The sequence below is a fragment of the Mustela putorius genome, unplaced genomic scaffold, assembly GCF_011764305.1.
Source record: "Mustela putorius furo isolate JIRA1106 unplaced genomic scaffold, ASM1176430v1.1 tig00000242_pilon_pilon_pilon, whole genome shotgun sequence".
NCBI lineage: Eukaryota > Metazoa > Chordata > Mammalia > Carnivora > Mustelidae > Mustela > Mustela putorius.
In genome coordinates, this window is record NW_025421325.1 from 15,000,341 (window position 1) to 15,022,085 (window position 21,745).

Sequence of the window (21,745 nt, forward strand, 5' to 3'; positions counted from 1 at the left end):
TTTAGGGAAGGGTTGAGGAGGGAGGTTCCCTGGGAGGTGAAAAGTCTACACTTAATGTTGCTTAAAAGAGGGTCTCTGATTCTTCCTGCGCTAGCATTTACTGTGTTTGGTTTTATCGCCAGTGCCTACTTGCTGCATCAGCAGGACAGATTTGTTTTGCTTGTCTTGGTCTTACTCTGTTTTATGCGAAAGACTTAAAGTTCCATGCCTTTCTTGTGGCCTGGGAGCCAGGCCTCCTCCTTTCAGTAAGACCTTTATCCTGTCCCTTCCCATATCCTGTTACTCCTCCTGGGGTTTCTACCTGAGCCTACCCAGCGGAGCCATTCCCCTGCCCCCTGGTCCACCAGCAGCACTGGCGAATACCCTGGCCTCCTAGATTCTCCACCCCCAAGATGCCTTAGGCCCTGGGCCCTTTGTGTGATACCTCTCAGTAAAATGGAACACTTAGGGAAGGCTGACTTCGTGCCAGGAATTGGTTCAAGCAGCCTTTTATCCTCAAGACAATCCCATTTTGCTTTTAAGTTAACAAATGCTTATGTAAGACCTTTTGCGCAAGTAGTGTCCTAAGCCTTTTATAATTGCCATTTCATAACAACCTTGTGAGTGGGTGCCATTAAAATGTCCATTTTACAGGCAAGGAAACTGAGGCCCAGAGAGGGAAAAGGTTGCCAGGGTTATGCAGGTCATGGATGGATGATAGAACTGGGGTGCTAGCTCAGGCAGTCTGACTACGGAGTTCAAGCTTTTAACCCCTCCTAGGAAGAAGCCACTCTTGATGTTCTTACTTTGCAGATGGGGAAACTGAGGCACTTTTTTTTTTTTTTTTGTAAGTAGCTTGTCTAAGGTCCTAGAACCTAGTTGGTGGCAGGGCTGGGGATTCAACCCATTTCCTGTGAGTTTTTTTTTTTTTCCTTTACTTTTTTTTCTCTTTTTTAAAGATTTTATTTATTTGAGAGAGAGACCATGAGCAGGCAGAGGGAGAAGCCTCCCCGCTGAGCAGGGAGCCCGATGTGGGGCTTGATCCCAGGACCCTGTGATCCCGACCTGAGCCTAAGGCAGAGGCTTAACCGACTGAGCCACCCTGGCACCCCTGCCTGTGAGCTTTTTGCACATCGTGTTTCCAGCACGTTCGGCACGGACACTTAGAGCATCAGAGACTGTTTCCACATGACACTATTTCCCGGTTCTCTGGCATTTCCTTCACGAGTGAGAGCCCAGCTTTGCAGATGGTGGTGCTGAGGCCCAGGGGGTCTGAGCAGGGCATTTGAGAGCCAGCACACTGCAGGGACTGTGAAGCCCGGTAGGGAGGAGTCACTCTCCAGGACATAATGATTCTCCGAGGAATTCCAGGCTCAAAATGCTAGCCTGAAGCTAACTTTGTGGTTCTTCCACCGGTGCATGGATAGGAGATGCCATAAACCTGGCTTTTCTTCAGACTCCAAATGCCTGTCTAATTACAGGAAACAGAACCCTCTCCGGCTGTTAGCCAATGATTTCAACATCTCTTGGAGATATGCTCGATGGATCTGAAGTTTGAAGCTTTGCACTCTAACGAAGTTGGCTGGGATTTTCGCCTTTGGATCTCCTCGCCTTCTCCCCAGGCCATGATTTCATCATCGTGCTTTGGGGATGGCACTTCCTCTTGAGTCTGTCTTCCTGTGAACATACATGGAGCTGAGACAAAGCTCAGCCTCCTTGGGCACCTGGGCCCTCTCCAGCTCACATACTGGTTGTTTGGCAAGGCAGCCTTACTTGGGAGCCGTCTTTGGGCTCCTTCGACAAAGCTGGGAGAGGGGTTGAGGGGCTACCAGAGCTAAGATGGTGGACATGGCCATTTAATCAGGTTCTTGTTAAATAGTCAGTAAGTCCTTTGTACAGCTGGTTGGTCTGGTCTCTCGTGTATTACTCCGTTCCTGATTTGGTCTTGGAAGGTGGCCATGTATCAAACAGAGAAGTCGGCATAACCCAGTGAAAAGAGCTTTGTTTCTTACCCCCTTAAATAGTAAGCAAGTAAAACGAAAATACCAGCATCGGCTGGGGTGACATCCTGACATCTTGCTGGTGGCAGCCTGAAGGGGTGATGCTTTTGGAATGCAGCATGGTCATCTGTATTAAGAACCCTAGTTCATCCAAGCTCTAGGACCTTCTCCAGAGAAAAGCACCTAGAAGAGGGGAGAGGTATTTGCGTGAATGTGTTCCCGAGAATGTTATGTAACACAGGAAAACTGGAAGCAGTGTACAGGGTCAGCAGATGGGGACAGTTTAGAAAGTTACAGGACATTCCTCCCAAAACAGCTTTTAGAAAAAATGGAATTACGAAGACTGTATAAGGTAACATGGTATTAAGGAAAAAGTAAGTGTGCCCTGTCGTTACTCCCATATAAAATAGATGCAAAAGACAGATCTGGAAGATGATTGAGAGAAAGATTCATGGCTACTATGAGGATGGTGGGATTATAGGAGTATTTTCTCATATATATAGATTATAGGTAGTATTTTCTCATATATATGTGTATATATATATGTATATATGTATATATATATATATATGAAAGGATTTGTAAAGGCAACAGCGTATAGCGTTTGGCTTCAGACCTAGGGTTAATTCTGGTATTGCTTATCTCATGTATCTTTAGCGACTCTTGGAACTTCCCTGGGACTCCGATTTCCTCATCGGTAAAAAGACAGAACAGTTTCTAAGCATCCTGGATCTGAACCTCATTCTTGCCACCGATTCCTCTTCATGGAGAATCTGCCAGACTGGCTTCGGTCAGTAAGACAGACTCCCGAGCGCTCAGGAGCCTCACTGCGCACCCGCAGTTGAAGGCCTTTGAGCGTCCTTGGTGGTTAAACAGTGCACCTACAATTTATTCTCACCGTTCTTGGTTTGGTGGGACTTTTCCCATGGGCGCTGCGCAGCCCAGGCACATCCTTTCTGAGTGAACCGAGAGCAGACTACCAAGTCCTACCCCAGAGGCTGGTGTTGAAGTGAACCCTTCCTGGGGAAGTGACTTGCTTCTCTCGCTCCCCAAGCCCCCTGGTCGACTTCTGCCGGGCCCTTCCCTGGGAAGACGGCGCCCATGCAGTCTGCAGATGGGCTCCCAGATTCTCCCAGTCTCCCCACGTGTGCCCTTGCCCAGTCAGGGAGAGGAATTCTGCCCATGGTGCGGTTTGTCACTCTGAAAGGATTTACACATTATAAATGGCCCTTCATCGCCACACACAGCTTTCATTAGCCTGGCCTTTGATCTTGCGGGCCATGTGCTCGCTAAGCCCATGTGCAGCCTTTGCCAAGCCTCAGAGAAAAGGGTCTTACGAGGTGCGGACATTTTGACAAGCTTTTTGTCTGACATCCCAAATTGACTGTCACCGGCTCGCCTTGGCCATTTCCTCCTCTGTCCACTCGGTGAAGGTCATTAGCTGCTCACGTAAGTGAACCTGCAGTTGTTTTCGACGGTGGGAGACAGCCCAGGTTTGAAGAGTTGAGGTGAGTGGTATTCCTAGAAACGGCAAGAACGGTGCGGTTCGGAAAGGCTGTAATGCAAGGGGGGGTTGGACTCCTGCTCTGTGAGTTTGTGTCTCCTTGACTGCGGGCAAGTCTCCCCGGCCACGGTTCCTTTGTGACGCCAGCATCAGAAATGTGTCTGCCTCGCTAGTGTAAGCATCCCCGTGGGTTAAAGGCCTGTGCTAGCCCTTTGTGAATCGCTGAAAAGCGGTACCCACGTGAGGCAGATACTCTTGCCATCAGATCAATGCAGACAGTGGTATGAAGTTCCAACATGGGTCCATGGTCCCATTCCTGTTGAGAAGTGCTTCTGGAGGGGTCGATATATTTCTCTATTGGGCGCAGCTCTGCTAATGTCGGTGTTCAGTTGTGAACATGGTGGAAAGCTCAGGTTGTCTTTCTAGGATTGTCTTTAGATTGAGAAATAACGCTGGGTTGGGAAGCTGGGTCTTCTCTGCCCTTCTCCCCACCTCTTTTTTCCCACCTTCAGCCTCCAGCTCTAGCTCCCAAACTCGCAGTCAACTTCCAGCAGCCTGGAAGGAATGGCACTCTCATTCTGGCGGGCGCAGGCCACAAGAAGGGAAATGGGTGGGCAGGAGGCATGGACTGCAGGGGGAAGCCCCCACCCCCAGCTTCTAGATGGGCGGCTCCCTTCATGCAGCAGAAGCCAGCCCCAGCAGGTGATCTAGCCTGTGGGGCTCCCCTGCGTCCAGCTGCGGATCCCAGGATTTGCCCAGTCCCCATATCCATCATCTGTCGAATGCTGAGCCCAAGACACACAGCAGAAGACTGCAGGAAGCAGAGGACGGAGGAGGAGGGCGATCAGGAGGGAGGAAAGAGAGGACATGGCCGGGGGCAAGGAGAGCAGAAAAGAGACAAGAGCAAGAAATAAGGGCCCCGTGTAGGCCAGGTAGAGGAAAGGGCCTGCGAATCTGCTGCTCAGCTCTCCGCCGCAGGACCTTCGGAATAAATGACAGACATGTAAGTGGGATTTAATGAAGTCAGACAGAGCTCCCGGGGAGATCAGCATTGAAGACAGTGGGGACCAAAGAGGGGCCAGGGGACAGTTACTCCGAGAAGCAGAGGCAGACATGCGGAGTGCTGTCTGGAAGCTGGGGCGGGCGTGGGCCGCAGGGTGCTGCAGGCAGCCGTGCCAAGGCTGCAGAGCGTGGTGGTGGTCCCCAGGGGAGGAAAGAATCGAGAGTTTGTTGGGGGAGGTGTCCGTGCAGTAGAGCCAAGGGTGCAGTGAGCCGACAGTGAGTGACAAAGTGGGACATCCACAGCACTCGGCTCTTTGCAGAGTGTGGTGGGAAGGGCAGGGTGGGGGATGTGCGGGGGCCTGAGGACCGAGCAGAATCCCCTCTTCCTTGGACTCTTGAATGTCTTTTTTTGCTGTTGTTGTTCCCAGACTAGATTTTCAACATTTTAGGGGTCTGGTTTGTATCTTCTACCTCTTCGTTTTGCTCCAAAGCTCACTGATCACTAGGTCACTTCGGAGGTTGTTTGCTTGTTTTATAAATACATTTCGCGCTTCAGCTCTTACTCCCTCCAGATTCTGACTTAATGATTCTAGCAGTGATCACTGGATGCGGAGCAATTTCTCCTGGCTCAGCTTGCTTGGTAGGATGGAACTTGTTTAGCTTTTGCTGCAAGATTCCATTAAACAAAGTCTGGCAAAGAGAGAAATAAGGGGATTACCCAGGTCGAGCAGTTAGGAGCCCGAGTTAATATTCCTGGACTTGCTACGCTAATTATACAGTTTTCTACTTATTGAATTAATTGAGCTACATGCTGTAGTTATAAAATATAAAGGGATAAGTCTCCATTTCACGTCTCAGTGACCCACCCCGCCCCCCCTCTTTTAAGAGTAGAGGCTCTGGAGTCAGACTTTCTGGGCTCACATTCCACCTCAGCCAGTCAGCAGTGGTAACAGCTATGGCCACGTTACTGACCACTTTCCAGAGTTCTCCCCAGGGCCTTGCTTGGCCGTGGCACTGGGGGTATCAATGTTGCAGGTCTTTTCTACGCATCTCTGCCTTTTAAGTCATACGAGGGGGTTACTTAACCCCCCTGTGCGCAGCTTCTCCTCTCCAGCTGAACAGTGGGGACCCACACTGGCGGTAGCCTTAGCAGGCCCAAGTCGGGATGAAATGAGATAATCCACAAAAGACGCATGGCATCGCAGCAGATGTAGGAAGTGTTCGATAAGAATAATTGTTACTGTTCCTCCCGTTGTGAAGTGTGTGAATTACACTTCTGTTAAAGGTAGTCACTGCGGTGGGTCCCCTTGCCAGCATTCAGGAGGGCAGGGGTGTAACACCCAGCCGCAGAGAGTCTGTGTGGCAGATGGCTGGGGAAGCTGTGTGCTCTGAGAGCTTTCCTAGGGAATGCTAGGGAGCCTTGGACCGGAGTGTTCAATCACAGAACCCCATGGCTGGGCCTTTTGGAGGAAGAGGTTCCTCCATGCTCCGTTTCTAGAGTCGGCCAGGGACCTTTCTTGCCAGAGGCATGTGTGACCTTTGGTCTCTCCTCTGCTTATTGAGCACCTTCTGTATGCCAGTCCTCCCTCCCACTTGATGCTCTGGGGGACCCAGGGAAGAGGATGTGCTCCTATCAGAATAGCACTTCATTGTTAACTAATACTGCCTTACCGAGCACTCACAAAGGTGTTATGAGATGTGCATGTCACTGGTTTGTAGAGGAGAAATCAGGCACAAACATTTGAGGTATTTCCAGATCTTCAGAATAATGCTTTGCTGAAGAAGCAGTATATTTACGTAAGGCAAGTAGGTAGCCCCATAACCGTGTGCTTTGGAGGCACCCAAACTACCTCTCAGAGGGGTTTATGTTTGGCAGTTTCCTTATAAAGGAGTGTAACTGTCTCCCTCCTGGTGTTTCTTTTTTTCCCCTTCTTTCTGGTGTTTCTTGAGCACGGCTCTGTAGCTGGCATCCTTCTAAGGAGTTCCCAGGCTAGCTCATTTCCACCTCCCCGGAACCCCGTGGCTTAGGTACTAGTGCTAGCTCCATTTCCTCCCTTACCGCTTCTCCAGGAGCCCCCGATGTCCCGAGGACAGGTGCTTTTTCTTCCCTTCCTGCTTTTTTTCCAGAACAAAATCATGTTACTCTAACTGGCAGCGGGGGTGGGGGGGGGCTCCTGAAGGCTCTTATCTCTCCACGAAAAAAAGCTATTCTCTGCTGAATAGGTCACCCAGCATTTTGCTGAGTAAGTAGGTGGCAGCTCGATGCCCCACAGATGATCCGTCATCTCCCTGATGATTTGCTTTTAATTCAATGCTGCTGATTCTATCTAGGATGGGAACGGGAGAGGCAGATGCACAGATGGCTAAGTGCAGGGACTAGAGAGAGAGGGAGGGAGGATCCTGGAATGGGAGGCAGGAGATATGGGCAGTTCTGATAGATTCAGTGCCACGGGGAGTGCGAGGTGGTACATGTACTAAATGGAGCTTCTAGAACTTCTGCCCTCTGTGCATCCATGTGTGAGGCTTCAGAGAGGCTGGGGCCAGTGGGGGACCCAGCAGTTCTGTCTGCCTCTTTCTCCCACTCCACCTGCTTCTCTCCAGGAAACTTTTGGGATGGAGTTCCTGCTCAGCCACTTCAATTCCTGAGCAGGGACCACGATGATGACTTTTTTGGTTATGCTGGGTCACTTGAGAGCTGGTCATAGACACCACCTGCTGGCCTTTTAAATACTTGGGGTCTTGGATTGTGTCAAGGAGGGGGACCTCCACTGGGTGGAGGGTCCAAGGATCTCTCACAACTGCCTGTGAAACGGTAGTTACCTCAAAGTTTAAAGTTAAAGACATAGGGGGCGCCTGGGTGGCTCAGTGGGTTAAGCCTCTGCCTTCAGCTCAGGTCATGATCTCAGGGTCCTGGGATCGAGTCCTGCATTGGGCTCTCTGCTCAGCGGGGAGCCTGCGTCCCCACCCCCTCTCTCTGCCTACTTGTGATCTCTCCTTGTCAAATAAATAAAATCTTTAAAAAAAGAAACAACAACAACAAAGAAAACATGGGGTCTTCTGCATCCTGCAAACTTCAGAGGAGTTCTCTCTTTGAATTTTCAAGGAAGAGCTTATATATTTTGCATTCAGCACCTTGCCAATATCCTCTAAATATAAAAATAGGATATGGGACTCCTGTGTGGCTCAGTTGGTTAAGCAGCTGCCTTCGGCTCAGGTCATGATCCCAGCATCCTGGGATCGAGTCCCACATCGGGCTCCTTGCTCGGCAGGGAACCTGCTTCTCCCTCTGCCTGACTCTTGGCCTACTTGTGATCTTTCTCTTTCTCTCTTTCTCTGACAAATAAACAAATAAAATCTTAAAAAAAAATAGGGTACTACAAGCACTCGGGGCAATAAAGAAGAATGGAGGGCTGACGCCTGCGCCAGCGTGGATGGTCCTCGAGAACGTGATGTCGAGCAAAAGAAACCACACCCTGAGGAGTGCATGCTCTGTGATTCCGTTTACATGAATGTCCAACTGGGGCAAATCTACAGAGACAGGCTGAATGAGTGGTTGCCTGGGGCTGGAGCAGCAGGCTTAGGAGGGAATGGAAGGACGGCAGATGGGTATGGGGTTTCTTTCTTGGGCAGTGTTCCGCAATTAGATTGTGACGATGGTTGCACAATTCTCTGACTCGCCTAAAAACCGTTGACTCGTACAGTTTAAATGGGCGAATCGTGTAGTATGTGAATTACGTTTCCATTCAGCTGTTTAAAAAACTGGGGGTCTTTTTTTTTTTTTTTTAAAGATTTTATTTATTCATTTGACAGACAGAGATCACAAGTAAGCAGAGAGGCAGGCAGAGAGAGAGGAAGGAAAGCAGGCTCCCTGCTGAGCAGAGAGCCCGATGTGGGACTCGATCCCAGAACCCTGAGATCATGACCTGAGCTGAAGGCAGCGGCTTAACCCATGAGCCACCCAGGTGCCAAAAACTGGGGGTCTTTTGACAGTTTTAAGAGAAGAAATAACAGTCCTTTGGAAGTAGCTGGCGTCTTCTAGAGGCAGGACCCTGGTTGTGACTCGTCGATTTGGGCCACTGTCCCAGGGCACGTTCTTGGCTCCCTCCTAGACCAGACTCACGGGCCTACCGCCGAAACCGCAGCATGCTGCCGAGGGCTCATCCCAGGGGAATGAAAACTCGGTGTGTGCCAGACATTTTGCCAGGTGCTTTCATACAGGCTTCCCTTAACCTGCAGTAGCCCTCCCAGTCGGTCGTTTCAGGCCCACGTTTTATGCATGAAAAAATGGAGTTCCCAAAGAGTAGACGCAGCCGGGCAGAGCCGCAGCCAGACCCAGCTTGCTGACCCCAGGCTCATTCTCTTCCCTGCATGGCGGATGGCTGGGTTGAGGAGCTTTCTCTCACCTCTTACGGGAGGGGGAACGTCAGCAGCAAGGCAGGAGCCAGGCTCCTGCAGGGACAGATAGCTGAGGAAAATCACCAGAGGGAAGGCCTGTGAGTTCTGGACAAATCCTCTGCAGGCTTGTGTCTTCAGTGGGGAATCTCTGCTCCCTCCGGAAGCGAGGATGACATTCTGCCCTGTTCCCTGCAGCAGCTTTTCCCCGGAGAGAGCTCCTATGGGAAGAGATCTGTGGGAAAACACGAGGAAGCTTTTTGCGGCCACGTTACTTGAGTGCTGTCAGTTCTTAGCGGAAGCATGTGAATTTCCCTGGAGCCCTCAGCTTTGTCTGTGTCCTGAGTTTGCACCAGTTTGTCACTCTGGGAGCTGTTTTTGGACACGGAGGGAAGCCATCATATCACAGACACTGCTGGGTCATTCAACGGGACCCTCGGGGTAAAATGGGCAGGAGTGAATTCAGGTGGTAGGAGAAGGAAATGGGAAGAGATCTGCACTCAGGGATGTTCAGACAGGCTCAAGGCACACAGACCTGCTCCAAGAGAGAGGACTACAAATGGGAATTCTCAGCCCAGACCTACAGAATCTGAAACTCTGGGGGTGATGTCCAGGAACCTGTGTTTTCATAAGCTCTCAAGAGAATTCTTAAACACACTCAAGTTTGAGTAGCTTAGCACCAGACGACCGAACATCTACTTGAGGTTGAACAGGAAAATCTGGCCGAGTTCCTGGAAGGGCACCTCTTTCTGTGCTCGGCCTGATTTTGCCGGGAGGAGTGCGCGCTGGACGGGAGCATTCATTCATTCATCAGAGACGTTCATCGAGCATTTCCTCTATCCAGGCACTCATTCCCGGCACAGAGGGAGTTTACATCCTAGTGGGGGGGAGTCAGATAGCAAACCACGGTAGGGGGGACAGGGGCAGAAATGAGTGCTGATGGGGATGCGATCCTGGGATAGTGATGACGAGGCAAAGATGCCCAAGTAAGAGCCAGGGGACTGGGTTTCCGGAGCGAGAACTGCTTGCTGGTGCAAAGGCCCAGAGGTGGGAGGGGTCAGGCAGGTCAAGGAATGAAAACAGCTGGGGGCTGATGGTAGTGAGCAGGGCTCGGGGCAGAGAGTACCAGGGTGAGATGAGACCCAGTCCACGGGACGAGTAGAGGGGATTTGAATCTGGATTCTCAAGGTGGTGGACTGCTACCGAAAGACTCATCGGCAGAGTGACAGGATCTGGGGAAAGACTTAAGAAGACCCATCTGGCAGCTTATGCAGAGTGCTGTGGTGGGACGGGCAATGAAGCCGGCAAATGACTAGGGAGATTCTGTGATGGCCACAAAGTCATATTTTCTCCTCCTCCTCCTCCTCCTTCTCTTCCCCCCACTCCCCCTTTCCTCTTCTGGCATTGTGGGGGGGTGGGGCACAGTTTAAGAAAATTGGAACTGTTTTGTCAGGGTTTCTATGTTAGCATTGTACAGATGGAACCGACTCGCATTCCCAGTGCACGTCCTCATTGCTTTCATTAGATAATTCTGTATGTGATACAGAATTATGGGTCCAGCGGTGCGTGGACCCATTTAATTACATACACTATTGCTTATTAAGAAAGCATTTCATCAAAAGAAGATTCAGCTTAGAGCCCCACATTTTTGAGACCTATAAAACCAAGCTCAGTGGATTACCGTTCAGCAGCATCTGCAAGATTTGATCCGTTTCAGAAATTCGAGCTCACTAGCATTGCCGGGCTGGCATTTTTTTTTAGTGGAGAACTGCTTCCCTGGGTGTAGACAATCTAATATTTTATTTAGAAGAATGATTCATTGCTTTTGGTGTGTGGAGTCCTGGGTTTTATATTCTTTGTTGCGTAAATTTGCTTCGACCTTGGACTAGCCTTTTTGCTTTATATTTTAGTGTCTTTGTGTAGAAGATGGGGAGTAGTTGTTCTGGTAAACCGCTTATCATCAGGGTAACCGGGTATGAGCTCTCTGAGATTTAGAGATACGGTACCTCTGCAAAGACCTTGTGGCAGAAGGGAGCAGGAACTGAAAGGTAGCCCCTGTGGTTGGAGAACAGAGTGCAAGGTAGAGATAATCCAGAGTGATGTTGCAGATATAGGCAAGAGCCAAGCTGGGCAGAATCTTGCGGCCCTTGCTGGGGACTCGATTCCCTATCTTAAGAGCAAGGGGAGGCTGTTGGAGGATTTAAATAAGTGAATGACAGAAAATCAATAGATAACGCTGTTTCATCTAGTCCTCCTAAGAAATGTGTGTGGCAGTTCATATCCCCATTTGAAACAATCCAGAAACTTAGGGTGCTGGAGATTAAGCCACTTATCCAAGAGCACATACTGGTAGGTGTTGGAGCCAGAGATCAACTCAGGTCAGCTGGAGTCCGAAGTCCCCTGTCCTCCATCTCCGCCTAACTCAATACCAATATAACAATAACCACCATTTTAAAAGATGCTTTGAGTTCTTAAGACGAAAGATCTCCCTTAAATTACAAAGTGGTATTATGCGGCAGAAATATGAGCGGCGTAGAGAGATTGGATATGCCGGGAACCTTTAAAAGCCCCAGTCTGCATGGCTGTGGTCCAGCATCTTCAAGTTCCTTGCCGTCTGGTGGGGACGTCTCACTGGCAGCTATCTCACACGAAAAGGGCTGGCAGCTCTGGCCGGCCATTTGACACTGCCATTGTCCATAAGGACTCATTGTCTGTGAAATGTGTCCGAGGTACGTGTTTTCAGGTCCTTTGAACTGGGTGATCAGATCTGGGCAGTGCCTGCGTGGTTTCACCAGGGTAATCACTCACACCATGCCAAGTTTCTGCTTTCTTCCTCTGGGGGAGTCTGCTGTTTTCAGGTTATTCTTATAAGCTGGTTATAGAGATCACCATCTCGATTTTGAACCCAAGGAGCCTTGTTCAAAGTTGTAATGGGAAAACAGCTGCTGACATTGGCCCTCAAGACTTCTGTTGGTGACGACTGGTGTCTCTTCTTTTCTAGTTGACCATGTCGTGCCTGAGCCTGGGACAAGCCTGCTGGCAGCCTTCGACCAGTGGAGGGAATGGGCTGACAGCAAGTCGTGCTGTGACTACTCTCTGCACGTGGATATCACTGAGTGGCATAAGGGCATCCAGGAGGAGATGGAGGCTCTGGTGAAGGACCACGGTAGGTTGTGCTGACCAGTGGGCTCTGGGGAGAGTCCACCTTCGGTGCCTGAGCCAGTGCAGCTCTGTGAAGGATTGCTCTGTGAATCTCGCTAGCAGATCCCTTTTGTGCCTTACCTCCTCATCTGCCAGGAGAGAGGGTTGCAGCTAGGGCCCACTGGAGATGACCATACCCAGTGCAGTAGCAGAAGCTTCTGTGGACATGAGAACTTGAGCCTCACCATGGGGACTGGTTCTTATGGAACAGCTGCTCACAGCTTACTGGCTTGAGGGAACTGCACCCAGCCAGGTTGCAGAGTTGAGGCCAAGGATTTGGGCAGTCATGGGGCGGGGGCCCAGGATGCTGAGTGGGGGACTCTGGAAAGCTCTTTGTACAGAACCATAAGAACCAGGATAAGATTTGAGGGTGAGGAGCCTCTGGGACAACCTGAACAGTCTTTCTTTCTTTTTTAAACAAAGATTTATTTATGTATTTTAGAGGAAGTGAGAGTGGCAGCAGGAGGAGTAGAAGGCGAGAGAGAATGTCAAGCAGCCTCCCCTTGGAGCGCAGAGCCCGATGCAGGGCTTGATCTCATGACCCTGAGATCGTGACCTGAGCCAAAACCAAGACTCAGCCATGTAACTACCTGAGCCACTCAGGTCTCCAAGTTCTTTTTTATTCCATAGGACTATTTTAGGGAGTAGGATTCCAGAGGTTGGGCCCTGGAAGATTCACGGGGAGGCTGGAGGAAAGGGAACTACCTCAAGGTATCTCTGGAACCGTTTTGTCCAAAGGAACCTCGAGAGTTTGGGTGTTATCGTCAAATCCCATGATCTGCTGGGGCCCTCTGGAGCTTGGCTATAGGCTAGACTCCTGGGGTGACATGTTGACCTCACTGGATCTTAACTGTCAGGGATGCACCTGTTGCTCTCAGGTTCCAAGACTTCTAAGCTCAGAAGTACCATGAGCTGTGAGTAAAATAGCAGGAGGGAAATCTCCAGGCATGGGTATGACAGGTATCCATAAACGTGGCAGAAAACACCCAGAATGAAAGTCTGGACTCCTATGACCTTGGGAATTAACTTAAATTTTTTAAGTCTCAATTTTAGAAAAATCTCTCACATGAGAGTATTAGACTAGATATCCTAAGATTCTTTCTGGTATGAAGATCCCACCTAAAAGAAAGTAGGTCACCCTTGACCTTTCTTATTTTTGAGAATACTGAGGCCCCAGAGGGTTTAACTTTCCATACTGAAAGTAAATTGACTTCAGATCAGCCAGGAGGGTTCCCATAGCAACTGTTGCCTGGCAGGAGAGAAAGGCTGGGATGTCCTGAGCCATTGAACCTGGGGCAGCGTCCAGCACCCCAGGTGGCGTGAATTAAGCTCCAGGACTAGAAGGTTGTCAGTGCAGTGGTTTATGTTTGTGATGGATGTGGGACAGGGATGTCCGGTCTGGTGCCTCGGTGACAAGGACTCTGAAATGCCAGGGTGAGAATTGCGACATGGGCTTATTGGACCCTTTCTTACTTAAAAGGTTTCTAAAAAATCAGCTTGGAGTAGTTGATTTACCAAAGACGAGGCATTTATTACAGATCTTCATCCCCCCGAATCTTCTCATTTGTGTTCTTAAAGTCCTGACAGTTGAGGGCAGCTTTTATTTTTTAATTTTTTAAATTGTGGTAAAATACAGCATAACCTAAATTTTGCCATCTGAGTCACTTTTAAATGTACAGTCCAGTGGGCATCATTATACTCTCCATCCCCAGAACTTTTAATCTTTCCAAACAGGAACTCCACACCTGTTAAACACAAACCCCAACCCCTCACCCCTGCCCCCTCCTCTAACCCCTGGTAAAGCCCAATTCTCTGTCTCTGTAAGTTTGACATATAAATGCAGTCCTGCATGTCTGCCCTTTAATGACCGGCATATTTTCCTTCGCATCATGTCCTCAGGGTTCATCCATGTGACAGGATTTCCGTCCTGTTGTATGGCTGCATGACATTTCGTGTATCCATTCGTCTGTCAGTGGACACTTCTGCCCTTTGGCTGTTGTGAGTAACAGCGCTGTGTATCTGGTTGGATATACAAAGCAGGCAACTTCCAGTTTCAATAAACTTAGAGAAGAACTGTCAGGATACTAAAAAGCACTTTTGCACCCCAGTCTTAGTTTTTTTGTTTTTTGTTTTTACCAACTCTTTATGTCTTACCTCATGTGCTTTATCCTTGTTTCTCTGCTCTGTCTCTGTGTGTGTCTCTCTCTCCTGTCCTTCCTCTCTTTATTTCTCTCTCTATACACATATGGCACTGAATCATATCTTTCTTACTTGCTTCTGGATTATTTGGTTTATGCATTAAAGTCACATTTCTGCCTCTGTTTTGTCTATCCACTAGGGGTCAATTCCTTCCTTGTGTACATGGCTTTCAAGGATCGCTTCCAGCTAACTGATTCCCAGGTAAGGAAAGTAGGCTTTCTGCCCAAGCTCACGGGCATTTAGTACGTTGGGTCCAATGCTGTTGTCTTGGAAGCTGCCTCCAGTGTATGTCCCTTAGCTTCGTGGGAATGACTAGTGGATGAGGGCCCTGGGGTAACTTTACCTTTAGGGAGGGTATGACCCCAGTGTCCTGGCCACCCCCTAGGACTGGTGTTCCACCAGGCTCTGGAGTAGGCCTTGGAGCTCCCTCTTTGGGACAACATGGCCCAGAGGTGTCCTCCATGAGCCTCACCTACTCCCCGTCCTTTAGGTCATGCCTCCTCTTGATTCCTGGGTGGTCCTGCTCTGCCACGGGGGGCCAGAAGCCTTGACCTTGGGGCTTGTCAAGAGAGCTGGCTTGAGCAGGAGCAGCCATGGGTGCTGTTTCTGACTCCTGTGACTGGCAGAGGCATGGCTGTGCTTGTAAACAGGGAGATGGAAACCCCTGTCTCTGTTCTCCCCCCCAGATCTATGAAGTCCTGAGCGTGATTCGGGATATCGGTGCCATCGCCCAAGTCCATGCAGAGAACGGTGACATCATTGCAGAGGTACGGCGCTTTCCTCCTCGTGCTGTCTTCGTGACCTACAGGGCGAGCGGCGGGCTCGGGAAAGGGAAGGCACTCTGTAGGCCAGCTGCAAGGAGGAAAAAAGCAGGGTGACCCAGTGCCACTGTCCTAGGGCCCAGGGCTGGCAGTCTCACTGGCAGCACGGATGTTGGTGACACGCACCTTCCTGTGTTTTATGGGGCTCTCCGCCTGTTCCCTTTCCACAGAGGAGCCATTTGTCCCGGTGCTGGCACGGAGCTGCCTCCGGGGTGGGCAGGATGGGCGGGATGGGTGACCCCACACAGACATTTGACACTGTGGCCCAGGGCTGGGCACACATGGGGTTTCAGCATCCCAGGGGAAGAGCTGAACACACTTGGGAGCTCAGGTAGGGCTGGGGACAGTGTAGTGAGCCCTTCTATTCCCGAGGTCCTGGGATGAGGGCTGAGCGGTTAGCAGGGTCGTTTTTTACATCTTACCCGAGTAACTTTTTGGGTCAAAGATCTCTAGCCATCAGACCCATGTGCAGTCCAGCTCTCACTGATGGCCTGGCTTTCTTTCAACCTTGCAGGAACAGCAGAGGATCCTGGATCTGGGCATCACAGGCCCCGAGGGTCATGTGCTGAGCCGGCCTGAGGAGGTGAACATCTGTTGAATGGGACGCATGACTCAGTATCCCCTGGGGGCCGCCAGAGCCACATAGAACCCACTTCCCGTCGAGACTGGGGCTTTTCAGGATCTGAATTTGGGCCCTCTGAGAAGTCACAGGTTACATGTGTGGGTGTCTATGTAGGCAGTGTGAGGTCCTCGCCTGAGCTGTAGAGGAGAGCCGTGGGGATTGTTTAGCTGGAGGCTCTCCCTTGTGTCTCTGAGCCACCACGTCCTTTCTTGGGTAGACACAAACAGCTTCTTATTAGCCTCCTGCAATGTGGGTTTCGTGGTTCATAATGTGGGGCCTCCAGAATCTCACCATCGCCAGGACGTCGTCATGGGGATCTAAAGACTCTTCTAAATTGCTAAAGGGCATAAGGAGAATTGTCAGTTTTTCCATGGTAGGTCTGGGCGGGATATCAGCAGAGAGGGGCAGACAATCTTCCAGACACTGAGGGATCACAGAGCAGGAGCACACAGGGTGAGAGTCACTGTCTTGGATGGTTAGGCTAGTGAGACAGAAGGGAGGTACTCACATCATACATACTGGGGAGTCTGTTTTTCTAAACTTAGAATATGTGACCTTTTCGGAAATCAGCTGCTTGATGAAAGGCTCCGTGGAGGTCAGGCTTTTGTGGACCTGGTCAGCTCTCAGCAAAGAGAATGCTGGGTGTCTCATGGAAACCAACAGACTCTTCGTACAAGAGAGAAGTGACAGGCAGTGACAGTCCTCAAGGAGCTGGCTGTTGGCTTTAGCAGTAGGATTTTTCCTTATGGCAACAGGTGGAAGGAGATGCTTGATCAGAGGAGTATGAATGGGACCAGTGCCTGCAAAGCACAGAGCTTGAGAACGGGAGGTTCCCTCTGGCCCTGGGAAGAGTGCAGTTTCTGACCTGTGGTGCAGGGGCCACCGGCTCCCCCTAAGAAGATAGATTTGTAAGGGTTTGGAGTCCAAAGGTGCCATCAAGATTGTCCGGGTTGGGGTGGGAGGGCAGGCTATCTATAGCTTTTTCCCTCTGACTTTGGGGAAAAAAGTGAGGCTGGAAAAGGAGAAAGAAAGTCAGAAAGAAGCTGGAAAAAGAGAAGGGGGAGGAGGCCCTTGGAATGTCCTGCACACACAGAGGATTTGTATTTCCTTGTCCTGCCCTTCTTCCTATACATGCGCATGCACACAGACAGAAACAGACAGACACACACATAGAGACAGAGCCACAGACATACACACACACCAGGGCACCTTTGGCACCATCTGTGGCCCTCAGGACACCCTCCTCTTGTCAGATGAAGGACAGAAACCGTGACATTTCCAGTACTGTCCGGTCCCGCTCCGGGCCTTAGGGTTCCTGTCACACCGTCCAACCTTCCACGCACACTAGAAAGCCGAAGGGCTGAGCTGGGGCTGGCACATGGGTGAGGGAGGTTGAAAGTGACTCTTGTGGCCCCTGTGCGTGCTATCGCTGGGGCTGGTGGACAGGGACTTGGGGAGGAACTGATCGTAGAGAGAGGGCGATAATCCCCGTCGCTGATGCTCAGAGTACCCAAGGCTGGCTTTGTACACTAGTGTGTACATGTAACATATACACACACGTGTACACATGTATACACGCATACTGGGAATGCTTGCCCTTGCATGTTTGCACGCATGCACCTGTGTGTGCATGTGCACACAAACGCACACTGGGGAGCCCCAGCTCACTATAAAGCTGGTGGGCCCCTGTAACCAGTGATGACACCTGGCTCAGAGAATGTGCTCTCCCCTTTGTCCAGTTGTCCTAGTTGCAGGTGGGGGAGGAGATGTTGCCCTCTGAGAAGAGCCAGTGCCACTTACCTTGGTTCACGAAGCTACTTCTGAGAGCCAGAATCTTGTTGAACTTGTAAGAGCCTTCCTGGGGGCTTGCTTTGCTTTTTCCTTCTGTCTGTCCTAGTATCCCCAGATCCCTGCAGACTTAAACACAAGATGCAAGCCCAGGGTTTGTGAAATGGGCAAAAGCTATTGGATGAGAGTTGTTCTCGTTGCTCTTTTGACCGCTAAAGTCAAACCCGTTCTTCCACGATCAGACACAGGAGGTTTCCCTTGTAGCAGTTGTTGCGTGGAGAATTTCGACATCCCCAGCCGTGGATTATGAGGCTTCCTTTGGGGACTGGCAGGTCTGGAGTGCTCCGATTTGAGGAGCTCTGGGCTTTTGGGCAGCGCCCTGTTGTCTCACAAGGGGCTGTAGTGGATGCTTTCCAGGGTCCCCTGCTTCTTAGCTGATCAGAGGCTCCCTCTCGGCCCCAGCATTTGGTTCTTCCCCTGAGCAGATCCACCCTTAAGGACAGCCCCTTGAGCTAGCAGGCATGAGCCGCCACCTTCTCCCCCAGCTCCTGGTGATGACTTTTCTGTTTGTTTCGGGGCATCTGTCGTGTGTTAGACCCTCTGTGGATAAAAAAGAGAAGAGAGCAGGAGCTTGAGCTAGGCAGGGCAGTGAGGGAAATCCAGCCCGCTTGCCACCAGCAGCTGTTGACCTCATAGGAACACGTCCTTCCTTCCCGTGTTGTGCCCTGTCGCCACATCGTGGTGGTTAACTTGGCTCGGTTCTCCCCAGGCCCAGCTGGGAAGATGGAGAGGAGACACCACCGGGGATGTGGAAATCTAGAAACGGCCTGGCCGCCCGGTGGTACCCCGTGTGCATAATGACCGGGCCTGCTGGGACAGCAAGACAAACGCGGAGGGGCTTGAGGCTGAGATGGGGAGGAAGAGACAGGTGGAGAGTAAGTAGGGAGGGAAGACTGTGATGGGCTCTGGGCTGGAAGACTGGCAGCAGGGAGGAAAGTGGGAGACACAGGGATGAGGGTGACAGGGACAAAATACCATTTCCAGAGAAGGGAGCTTTCCAGCGGGGCCCTGTCGGAAGTGCGGCTGGGCTATGAGACATGGAGGACAGGCGTGCGAGGGTGTGTGGTGTACAGACACTGCTGTGTATTCTGATTGTCTGGTGCATACCGACACTGTTGTGTGTTCCTAGGTGAGTGGCTGTCCTCTCTGGATCTTGGGGTGCCTGACCTTAAAAAATCAGCAAGGCTGGATGACCTCTCCAACCCCTTGATAACTCTACTGAGATAAACACAATTTTTTAAAAAAAATTTTGAGCTGTAATAGTATTTTCACAATATTTCAAGTGGGTGTTGTTTAAATCCATTCATTGCGTGTAAGGGGTATGCACAGGTACACACAGAAGGGTAAATGTGGATCCCTTGACGGTTCTGGAAGGAACCCAGAGACTTGGGGTTTAAGTGACCTCTTTGCATGAGGTAACCTTGTAGTCAGGCCTGTGCCCTCACTGGGGCATGTGCTGTGGCGGGGGAGGGGTTAGAGCTCCCCTCACGGAGGATGAGCAAATCCACACAGGGCCCCGGGATGCCCATCCTGTAGGCCCCCCCATAGAACTGGCACTTTCGCTCCATTTACTTCCTCGTTGGTCTGATTTCACATTCCAGTTCACCCAGGACAGTCCCAGCCCGTGCCCGTTGCTTCCATGCCGTTATTAATAGTGCCTCTGTTCACTTTCAGAAGTGTTGGTGTTGGGCCCATTAGTTGGGTTAGTCACTGGCGCCCCTGGGAAGCCATGAGGCTTCTAGAGAAGTTCTTTGCGCGCTTCACACTGTGGACTCTTGAAGTGACCTCAGAGATTCTGGCCGTCCCTCCTCTGTGCTGCCCCTGGCCAGAGGCACTTCTGTTGTAACTGGAGTCAGGGAGAAGGCGGGCGGGTGGCTCAGCTATTCCAGGAATTAAAAACATTTGGAGGTTTAATGAGCTTTTGCAAGAGCCATTTGGTTTGCCGTTGAATTTTGAGGCCTCTCTCTTTACATAGCTGATGCCCGAAAGGACCAACGTGAATGAAGTTGTCTTCGTTTATGAAATTAGATTACCAGTTAACGCCATTGTAGAACTTCAGCTCTTGGTCCAGCTCCTGTAGAAGCTTGGTTGGCTAAGATAATTCAGTTAGGAGCTCAGCTACCTCTTAGGAAAAGTAGCAGCTCGCTTTAACTGTTAACATACAATACAGTAATTTATTTGCTCAGTAAAGATTTTGGAGCGCTGCTGTGTACCAGGCACTACACAGGGAACTCTTGGGGGTGGGGCACAGAAGATACAAAAAATCTGAGTTGAACTGGCCCCTTGGTGTGAGGTGTTGAAGTCCCAGCTTCTGCCAGGATTTAGGGAGGGAACAAAAGGCTTTTTGAGAGCCATCATTCTACCATTGCACGGGCTCTGCACTTGTCCGTTCTAACACATATATCTGTAGGGTATACCTTGCGCTCAGTAGTCTTACTTGGCCAGGTAGTCAGCAGCAATCACTTGGTGTCTCTGGGTTATTATTCGTTGAAGCATCAGGTTTAAGGAATCGTGAATTGGAACAGCTCTCCCATCCCGCACTGAGGCTCATACCAGCCTGTGCAGCCACAGACATGTTACCCATACTGAAGACCATGGCTTGCCGCAAATCTGCCTGCTCCCAGAGCCCTGTAAGGTCACATTGCTCCTTGCGTCCCATTTATGAGTGTCAGATAGAAGCCCAGCACAAAAATCTCATCCCTGGATGGCTTGACTCAAGACCCTGCAGCTGGAAGGAAAGCACTGACTTGGGGGCAATCCCTATCCGTGCCCGGTGGTTTTCTCAGAGGAGCAAGCATTAAAAATCACCTAGAGCTCTTAAAACCCACATTCTGGGTCCCATCCCCAGAGTTACTGATCCGCTGGTTCCGGGAAGGGCTGGAGAGTCTGCATTTCTTATCAGCTGCTCCCGGCTGATGCTGATGGTGTAGGTCTGCTGGGCACCCTTCCAGCCACTCACAGGGTCTCGGAAGGAATTGCCCCATCATTTCCACCCACCTGTTTTGAGTTACCCTGGGAAAGTCCCATCCCCCTCCTGTGATGCTGCTCAGGGCAAAACCCTGAGGACGTGGTGGCAGCCTCTCATTCCTCTCCGCCTCCCTTGGTGGGTTGAGGGTGCAGACTGGGTACAGCTCTCTCACATCCACGTGCTCCTCTGCAGGTCGAGGCTGAAGCTGTGAACCGCTCGATTACCATCGCCAACCAGACCAACTGCCCCCTGTACGTCACCAAGGTGATGAGCAAGAGTGCGGCCGAAGTCATCGCCCAGGCCCGGAAAAAGGGTGAGTTTTGCCTTACCGGCTGTCTGACTGAGGGCAGGTTCGCGAGGGAGGCAGGCGTCTCCTTTTCCAGACCTGCGTGCCAAGTGGGCTGTGTTCATCACGTTCCAGCATTAACCTAATTACCACCGAGCGAGGCAGGGAGCTCCAGTTTCTCCGTCTGTTCCACTGCGGCCACCTCGTCACTGTCTATTTAAAGCCGCGCACAAAGAGTGGGTGGGTGAGCACATTTCCCTCCCGCCCCCGCCCCCATAGACAAGTTGGCCTTGACTCGATGCAGTCTCCATAAACTAGGCACACAGATGGCGTCCGTGTCCATCTGCCCCAGAGTCCTTCTGGAGAGCATTCTATTGCAAAATGAGTCCCTGCTCTGTGGCTGGTAGTGATTTCTGCCCGGGTGAGTAAGACAGTGTTGTGAGGGAGTAGGGCAGAGAGCGTTTTGCCCCCAGGCCCTCCTCATGTCTAGTTCTCTGGGTGCTTGAGTCGCTTCCTGTAAATTATATTGACCTATTCGGGGCTGAGGCTGGCACTAGGGAGCCCATTGAGAAGTTTCTTGGGAGCTAGTTGACTAAGTACAGCCTCCCTTGCTGCTTCCAAAGGTTGGTCCGTGGCACCCCTTATACGTTATGAATGCAACAGACCTCTCCTGTCATCTGCCATGGTTTTGAGTCCTCACACCACCCACGTGTCCTGGGCTTGGGAGTCCAGGTTTGCGGACAGCCCAATGGCACCTGGTTTGTGAGGGTGCATGTCCTGGCCTCATCATTTCTCTCCTGATCTTTGTCTGGCTTTCTCCTGGTCTCTCTCTCGTTCTCTCTTTCTGTCCCTTTATCTCTGTGTTTTTCTTTCTCTGCCAAGAAGGGAGCGGTGTGACCTTTATGCTTCTGTTTCCAGTTTTC

The 21,745-nt window shown here is 50.8% G+C and overlaps 1 protein-coding gene across 2 annotated transcripts in view; it reads left to right on the plus strand.

Moving 5' to 3' along the window:
• Positions 1-21,745, plus strand: part of DPYSL2 (dihydropyrimidinase like 2) — a 132,324-nt gene that overhangs the window by 92,308 nt on the left and 18,271 nt on the right. For both annotated transcript variants that reach the window (XM_004775083.3, XM_004775084.3), the window contains exons 4-8: positions 11,879-12,043; positions 14,417-14,478; positions 14,964-15,044; positions 15,613-15,681; positions 20,729-20,849. In XM_004775083.3, coding sequence (XP_004775140.1) covers positions 11,879-12,043; positions 14,417-14,478; positions 14,964-15,044; positions 15,613-15,681; positions 20,729-20,849 — 498 coding nt within the window. The remainder of the gene's footprint in view (positions 1-11,878; positions 12,044-14,416; positions 14,479-14,963; positions 15,045-15,612; positions 15,682-20,728; positions 20,850-21,745) is intronic.